The sequence below is a fragment of the Ipomoea triloba genome, chromosome 7 (assembly GCF_003576645.1).
Source record: "Ipomoea triloba cultivar NCNSP0323 chromosome 7, ASM357664v1".
In the NCBI taxonomy this organism is placed as follows: Eukaryota; Viridiplantae; Streptophyta; class Magnoliopsida; order Solanales; family Convolvulaceae; genus Ipomoea; species Ipomoea triloba.
In genome coordinates, this window is record NC_044922.1 from 21,499,884 (window position 1) to 21,507,897 (window position 8,014).

At 38.1% G+C, this 8,014-nt stretch overlaps 2 protein-coding genes across 2 annotated transcripts; one reads left to right on the forward strand and one right to left on the reverse strand.

Moving 5' to 3' along the window:
* The first annotated feature begins 516 nt into the window (after positions 1–516).
* On the forward strand, positions 517–1,972 carry LOC116026273 (60S acidic ribosomal protein P0-like). The gene is made up of 4 exons (XM_031267755.1): positions 517–774; positions 1,005–1,073; positions 1,192–1,290; positions 1,430–1,972. The coding sequence occupies exons 1-4, from the start codon at positions 517–519 to the stop codon at positions 1,970–1,972; spliced, it is 969 nt and encodes a 322-aa protein (XP_031123615.1).
* A 345-nt stretch (positions 1,973–2,317) lies between these two features.
* Positions 2,318–6,739, reverse strand: LOC116025808 (cell division control protein 6 homolog B). Its single transcript, XM_031267161.1, has 16 exons — positions 6,322–6,739; positions 6,113–6,218; positions 5,695–5,915; positions 5,220–5,294; positions 5,038–5,144; positions 4,795–4,901; positions 4,619–4,678; positions 4,415–4,488; positions 3,954–4,004; positions 3,679–3,728; positions 3,406–3,529; positions 3,236–3,325; positions 3,062–3,124; positions 2,871–2,966; positions 2,683–2,772; positions 2,318–2,605 (listed from the first exon to the last, which is right to left on the reverse strand). Exons 1-16 carry the CDS (start codon positions 6,556–6,558, stop codon positions 2,573–2,575), a joined length of 1,584 nt encoding a protein of 527 aa, XP_031123021.1. The 5' UTR covers positions 6,559–6,739; the 3' UTR covers positions 2,318–2,572.
* Between the last annotated feature and the right edge of the window lie 1,275 nt (positions 6,740–8,014).

Genomic DNA, 8,014 nt, shown 5'->3' on the forward strand with positions numbered 1-8,014 from the left:
TGTCTGTGTCAAAGTATCTGTGTCACGGTATACACTCCCAAATGGATGATGAGAGTGGGTTCGAGCCTGCCTTAGTGGAGGCAACTATTGACTCTTTGTGCTTCAGTAGGTTGAGAAAATAGCTATATGAACAGATATTACATTGTAACAGAGTCAGTAGTATATGCATATATTGGCTTAAAGGTTTGTTGGATGAATGGCGTGAAAAAAGTAGGGAGTAAAAGAAATATAATGAAAAGGGCAGCGAATGATGAGGTGAAGCAATTATCCAGGAACGGAACCGTTGCGTCAGTCCAATAATATCCAGAAAATCTCGCGCAGTCGTTTGGCTTCTTCCCTCCCTGCAATCCATTCTTTACACGTCTGTATAGTACTGTCACTGCAAATTGCAAATTGCAAAACCACCTCAGCCACTGCACGTTTTAGGGTTTCTGAGCGCGCATATATATATATATATCGAATATCTCTTTTTCTCGATCTCTCGCTGGGGACTGGAAAGCAATATAAGATAATATAATGGCGGTGAAGGTGACTAAGGCGCAGAAAAAGATAGCGTATGATTCTAAGATCTGCAAGCTGCTAGATACCTACTCTCAAATACTGGTGGTGAGCGCCGACAATGTAGGGTCCAAGCAGCTCCAGGACATCCGCAGGGGGCTCCGTGGTGATTCCATCATCCTCATGGGTAAGAACACCATGATGAAGCGCTCCATCCGCATGCATGCTGAGAAGACCGGCAACTCTGCTATTCTCGCCCTCGTTCCTTGTCTCGTCGTCAGTTCTCTCTCTCTCTCTTCGCACAACCTTTTTCCTCACTTTCTTTATTTTTTTCTTTATTATATGTTATCTATTATATATAACTAACGTCTCCGATGAGCATATATGTTATAAAAATCTTGTTAGCATTTCGATCTAGTATATCTGTTATTCGTGTGTATGTGTGTGTATTTGAGCTTTAATTTGCGTTGCGTGGATTATTATATATTTTTCATGTAAAATAACAGAACAATGTGGGATTGATCTTCACTAAAGGAGATCTGAAAGAAGTGAGCGATGAAGTTTCCAAGTACAAGGTATATTCAATTGGATCAGTGTATTTTTGGGTTTATATATGCAAATTCAATTTAATTTCAAAGGTAGGTATATATAAATGATGGAATATTTGGTTGATCTGAGCATGCATGAATACAGGTTGGAGCACCAGCAAGGGTTGGCCTTGTTGCTCCAGTTGATGTGATTGTTCCCCCTGGAAGCACTGGACTTGATCCTTCCCAAACCAGTTTCTTTCAGGTCTTCAATAATTTCTTTCTTTAATTTATTAATTTCCAAGCTAAGCTTAAGCTAATCTTTCCGATCCAATCCGATCCGATCCTTTAATTTGCTAGCTAGAATAGCTTTTATATATCTCATGCTTCAATTCATTCTTCAGGCCTTGAACATCCCTACAAAGATCAACAAAGGTACAGTGGAAATCGTTACCCCAGTGGAAATTATCAAGAAGGGTGAAAAGGTGGGGTCGTCTGAGTCTGCTCTTCTCTCAAAGCTGGGCATCAAGCCATTCTCATACGGATTGATTGTGGAGAATGTGTATGATGATGGATCTGTGTTTGACCCCAAGATTCTTGAGCTCACAGAAGATGATCTTGTCGAGAAATTTGCTGCCGGCTTGACCAATGTCATCTCCCTCTCCATGGCTCTTGCATACCCAACTCTTGCTGCAGTGCCCCACATGTTCATCAATGGATACAAGAATCTTCTCTCCTTTGCAATAGCAACAGACTACTCCTTCCCACTGGCTGACAAGATAAAAGAATATCTAGAGGATCCAACCAAATTTGCTGCTGCTGCCCCAGTGGAAGCAGCTGCTGCTGCCACCACTGAATCAGCTCCTCCTGCCAAGGAGGATGAGAAGAAACAAGAATCTGAGGAATCTGACGAGGATGACTTTGTTGGTGGATTGTTTGGTGACTGATTATTTAGTAGTAGTTAATTTAAGGTAGCCATGGCTCAGCTCGCTCCCTGTGATGTGATTGTTAGCTTTGGTGTATGCCTTGCTAGTTATTAGATTTTCATATACATTAACCTAAATTTGGTTTAGTTTCTCATCAACTAGCAACAATTATTGATCAATCTCCCTTTTGTTTGGTGAAATACACTCACTCCCATCTTCCTGCAATTTATATAGATTTAATACTCAAAATACTCATCTCTTTTACTTTACTTTATTACCTGCAAACGAATGCGAATCACTGACTAGCAAGAATTATTCATCAATTTCCCTTTTGTTTAGTGAAATACACTACACACTCATCTTAGCTTCCTGCAAGATTTATATATTACTATACATTTAATTTAACTTCTTTTGTATAGAGCATACATAATGGTTGGTATACAAGGCTGTGCTCCTCAAATTTATCTATTAATCATAAGCAAATAATACAAGTAGCATTTGACTTTTTGTATAGGACATCCTATATAAATTACTCTTCCTTCAATTTGTTAGCAACTAATTCTTCTCCTCTCAATGCACAGCAGCATCGAAGCAAATACTAGATGGTCATTCAGCAGCTTCTTATTGAAGACAGTTCCGAAAGAAGCGAATACCCTGTTCCAAAAAAAGTGTAAAATATACAGCCTTATGACATGTAAGTAGAAGAAAAAATGAGGTTGGATTACACCTACCTGCAAGGCAAAAGTAATGTCTGCTTCATCTACTTTTAAGGTTACTCTTCTTAATTTAACTTCTCGAGATTGTCCCATCTTTAGAAGACCCTGCACCAAGTTTTTTCTTCAATTTCTTTGCTCTTTTCTCTAAAAAGGCATGAATCTGAGGAAATTATCATTATACAAGGGTGTGGTTTAGTCCTTACCTGGTCAGCAAGCACTCTGCACATACTTGACAGTTCCATAACACCAACAGCTGGGACTAAAGTTGATCTACAGACATCTATGTAATATTTGCTCAACTACACCAGTATAACACAATGATATCAATATCATATTTTACAAATAAAAAATAATGCTTAAGTTAATATAATTAATAATAAAAGCATTATTTTACCTCGCCTATTGTGCCATCTTTTTTCCCCCCTCGAAACAGTTTTACAGCAGAGCAAAGAATGATCTGTTACAAAAGATCAATTAAGTAATACATAGCTAATGGTGTGTTTGAAGCAAGTAAAGCACCAGCATACAGTGGAGCATGCTAGACAAAATGCGATGAAAACAAATATACCTGTTGATGTTGAGGAAGAGATTGTATGGTGTCCACTGCTGGAGATTTATACGCGTTTGATAAGGCCCTAGCAACGTGATCAACCCTTACCTATAAAAGTTACAAATTGGGTTAGAGTAATAGCAGCAAATCAGACTCCTAATTACAATAATGCACCTCAATTGACTTACAATATTGTTATCTGGCATCCGCAATATATTGCAAGGGGCATCAGAAACTCCCGTCTCAAGGGAAGTCAAATTTAGGCTGTTGATAGAGTCTCTAATCTCAGTTTCTAACACCTCAATTGCACTCCTAAAACAACAGTCAGAAAAATACAATATTTAAGTTTCAATGGCTAGTAATAAACCATCCACCTCCATATCTGGGAGTAAACTCCTTTTAGGGGGAGGAATTTCTTGCTTTCACTTAATTAATGAAGTTGCTGGAATGTTGTCACCTACCTGCAAATTGACAGTGCTTTCCTCATATCTCCAGATGCAGATGCAATTTTCTGTGATTTAAGAAGCACAATGAGTAAATGCACTGTGTCAAAATAATAAAACAAATGTGCAGCATAAATAATAAAACAAATGTGCAGCATACATTAAATTCCAGATTGAACTCAACATTTTGGAAAGCAATAATCAGAATGGGTTTCCAGGAAATGCAGTGTGCCAAATATGAGAGTGGACTATAAATTCAAATGCGGTAAGAAAATGGATGCTAGTGAGCCTACCCTAGCACAAAGCTCCAGTGCTTGAGGCTGGAAGACAATGTATGGAAGTGCCTGCAGAAGAAAGCAAATGGGAGTATAAATAACTAGGCAAATATTATCAAGATCGCTATCAGACATTATTCTCAAAGAAAATTCAACAATGGCAAAACAATGAATATGGTAAGATGTTACTAGTTATAGTAGGTCCCCTCCAAGCCCTGCCTAATTAACGGAGCACATAAGAATAGGATATGACCTCTGATTATATTTAAGATTCAGCATGAATTATGTCATGAATAAATTTCATTCAGTTTCACTTGGAATAGAACCCCAAAATCATATGTTTCCATCTGAGATTACTTGTCTTGATTTAGTATTTATCACAAAGGTATCCAGTAAAAGGCATATGCTTAAAGGAAATTAGAAAACTGAAGCTTAAACTAAGAAAACTCATTTTGTAGGTAAAGAAAAGACATAATTACCGCCAATCTTTGTCGAAGAATCATGATGATTTGGTCCTTGGAGTATGCACGAAATGTTATGACCATTGGCTTGCCTAGTAAAAGAAAGCAGGACATGTTAAATTGTCTAATATAGTACGCAGCATATGTGTTGTATCATCGGAGATGAACTGCAAAATGAAAAGAGGTAAACCCAGCATAAAGGTAACTTAGAAAAATACTCACAGTTCAAGGATTGCAGTTTTGGAAGGAATCTATCAGCTAGGTCAATTGCATTAGCAATTCCTGGTAAGGAAGAAGCCAAAATATGAGCAATCTTAAGCAAAAACAACTTATTACCATCAGCATCAAACATGAAACATGCACATAACTAGAGAAAGAAACATTCTTATTTCTAGTACCTAATACAATACATCTGGAGGAAGGAAATGTTGTTAGCATGAATAGATCATGAAGCACAGCTCGGTCTTGGGTTATCAAATAATCCAACTCATCAGCTATTATTAACCTGTTTAAGAATTAAACATCACTATTAATCATTGAAGAATAGTATCAAACTTCCAGCAGATTTGGAAATACCAAAGGGATTGCAACTAGCGGAGTTACAAAAACTACATCACTTTTGAGTTCAGAATGTGCCTTACATCATGCTTGTACCGGCTTGCTGCTTAAGAGAGAATAGGTTCTGAAGAAGCTGCAATGGTGTTGTAGAGCCACTGAGTTTTTTCTTAGGTTGAATCTTTTCAAGTATCTGTAAAAGATATCAAAATGTAAGCACAAACAAGCTTGTACCATAATGCATTTGAATGACTGACAATTGACAAACCTTGTTGAAAATTTCAGAAGTCTTTGTCAGAGAAGTGCAGTTGATGGTTAATATATCTGGTTGTTGAAAGTTCACCTGAATACATAGAAAATAGTTTTTAGAGAACTAGTTTAGGAAGTTGGCTTAATAATATTACTACACATTCATAGTTATATCAAGTTAACCAGTATGCAAGTATAGACAGATCAAAGACAACATGCTTCCAATACTGTTTACAATCAAGAAATGTAATTTTCTTTAAAAGGAATAAGCAAGGTCTCTAACTTGCATACAATCTTACAAAGCTAACAGATGTGATTCACTCAGCAGAATATACACTAATAAACTGAATTACAAACAATGCACATATCATATTTATATGGAAAAATACTGTTGCTCTCAAACATTGCGCTATATGTGTTCAGACTGCAATGCTCCTCATATTTCAGACTATCTATTATCATCCATGTGATGATGATGATGATAAGAGCATTACCTTCTTAGCCCAATCAACCAATGCTTCTTTGACCTTTTCAATTGAGAGTGACTTCCCAGTCCCTGGACACCCAGAAACATACAAACTTCCAGCCTTCCCCTGCTCAACACATTGCTTGCAAAATTCCAGAACACGATTTTGCTCAGCATCTCGACACATTATGGTTGATGGAGCAGTAGATACATGCAATGCCTCCTTCACAGCATTTAATTGCTCGGGATCTATTTTTACAGAAGATAAAAATAGTAAATCACGCATCACTAGAGAGCTACAGTGATATTATATCTTCCAGAACACATAACTAAACAAAATTCAAACTAAAATGAAAAAAAAAACCGTGTATAATCAAAATCAGATAAACCTCACATCATATATCCAATTAAATAGACTAAGTTAATACTAAATAAATTAAACTTGCCTCTAGAATTCCAGAGCGGTTTCTCAATAAAACTCTCCATTAACCTCCTTTTGACCGGAGATTTACTCATTTTTACTGCTTTATCACCAGTGTTTTCCCCAATTCCCTATAATCAAGACTCAAGAGTAAGCCTATCAATTAGAGCTGTGTACATGCTTACAGATCTAGAACAGTAGGCATATCAATCAAATCAATGCAATGAGCATTACCTTTGCGGGACTGCTCGGGCTGTCAATGAGGCATCGCCGAGGCGACTTCAATTTCGCCGGAGACCTTTCCACCGGCAGAGGAGTTGAAGAAACCAGACCATTCGTTAGAGAAGAATCGGACCCGAATCTACGTTTCTGAGGAGTAGAGACTTGCATCTCCACGTTGACGGCCACCGGATCTGCTGCTTTGTTCCCGCCGGCGAGTCTAGGCGAGCGGCGTGTGGCTAAAACCGTCATCTTTAAGCACGTCGTAGAATTGAATAGCCGGGAATGATCTTCAGCAATTGACGTTTATTGAGCAGATTAATACGGGTTGTGTGTGTATCCATTATATGCATATGGCATCCAGAGATTCTGCGCGCGAAAGAGGCAGGCATAGCTGGTGTATTTGGCGCCACTTTTTTGGGTGTAATTTTGAAGCCCCGTTTGCCAGTTGCGCGCCGCGATTGGGCAAATTATATCGCTCCACCTTTAAAACATCTTCATTTTTTTTTATATTAAATACGGAGTATCAATTAGGGATGTTAATAGGGCTCGAACCTAATGGGTTAGCCCGACAAAACTTGAAATCGATAGGGCTATGGCTTGAATTAGCTCGATAAAAAAATTACTCTGATGAGCCCAAAACTAATAAGTCCGATGGCCCAATAGAGCTAGTCCAAAATTAAATGGACTAGCCCGATAACCCGAACTATTGAAATCTATTCTTTATTATAGAAGTGATGTGAAACATAACATACATGGAATTTATAGGGTGAATTCATCTTTATTAATTTTTTTATTACTAGGGTACATTTTAAAATAAAATTTTAATAAATATATCACAATATAAATTATTTTTACAATAATAAATAATGAAAAGTTAAAAACTTACTAGGAATGAGGTGTGTATTCCTTGTTCGTTGTATGCCTCTTTTATTTCCTTTGGCCTTCTGAGGTGTGTTTGGTCTACGAGCTATCTTGGGTTCGCCCTTGTGGGCTTTTCTTTGAATAGACCATGCCTCAACGTTGGTGCTTTACGGTAAGAAGTTGCACCCTGACCCCGGCTGAACGGTGGTCGGGTAGAAATTTTTCAAATCCGTTGGCGGTTTGTCCAGAGTCGCTGCTGGCCCATAGTAGTTAATCCCGTTGGGGTTTCTGATTTTGATCTGCTCCCTAGTTTTTGCCGTTTGCTGGCCTGCGTGTCGATGTATTTTTAGGCCTACGTGCCACTTTTAGTCTATGATGGACTATTCTGTTTAATTGTTATGTTTTCGTATTGTATTCTGAGTGGCTTGTGTGCCTATGGGATTGGTGGGCCTGGGTGCCTTGTGCTGTGCTTGGTATGTGTTACACCTGTTTTCCTTGAAGCAGGTGTTATGTTGTCGGAGTTGCGGCAGGACGGCACATGGTGCTTAGTTCATAGGCATGGTGCTTATATATAGTGCTGGTTTTGGTGTGTGGCAGCTGTTTAGTTTCTGTCTTACTGGATAGTCCCGAAAACAGTCGTTATGTTGCCGAAATTCCGAGTGCTTATTGGAGGACTTATGCTTCTCACAAGCTCCTCCAGCTGCATTTATTCGTTTAATTTTTTCTTTATTTATGTTTGGGCTTTAGTTAGCTTGAACAATTCTTTTTAGTTTTCATTCTTTAGACATGGGCTAAATTTCTGGCCTTGGGTCCATTCTTTAATTTATTAGTTCATTAGTTAGAA

Bases quoted from the DNA above. Each gene is read 5' to 3' on its own strand.
- LOC116026273 (XM_031267755.1), top strand. From the start codon at position 517: ATGGCGGTGAAGGTGACTAAGGCGCAGAAAAAGATAGCGTATGATTCT. The intron at 1,074-1,191 runs GTATATTCAATT...GCATGAATACAG, and splicing joins ATGAAGTTTCCAAGTACAAG to GTTGGAGCACCAGCAAGGGT. The intron at 1,291-1,429 runs GTCTTCAATAAT...TTCATTCTTCAG, and splicing joins CCCAAACCAGTTTCTTTCAG to GCCTTGAACATCCCTACAAA.
- LOC116025808 (XM_031267161.1), bottom strand. From the start codon at position 6,558: ATGACGGTTTTAGCCACACGCCGCTCGCCTAGACTCGCCGGCGGGAAC. The intron at 5,295-5,694 runs GTAATGCTCTTA...CTATGTATTCAG, and splicing joins TGGTTGATTGGGCTAAGAAG to GTGAACTTTCAACAACCAGA. The intron at 3,326-3,405 runs GTAAGTCAATTG...TAACTTTTATAG, and splicing joins GGATGCCAGATAACAATATT to GTAAGGGTTGATCACGTTGC.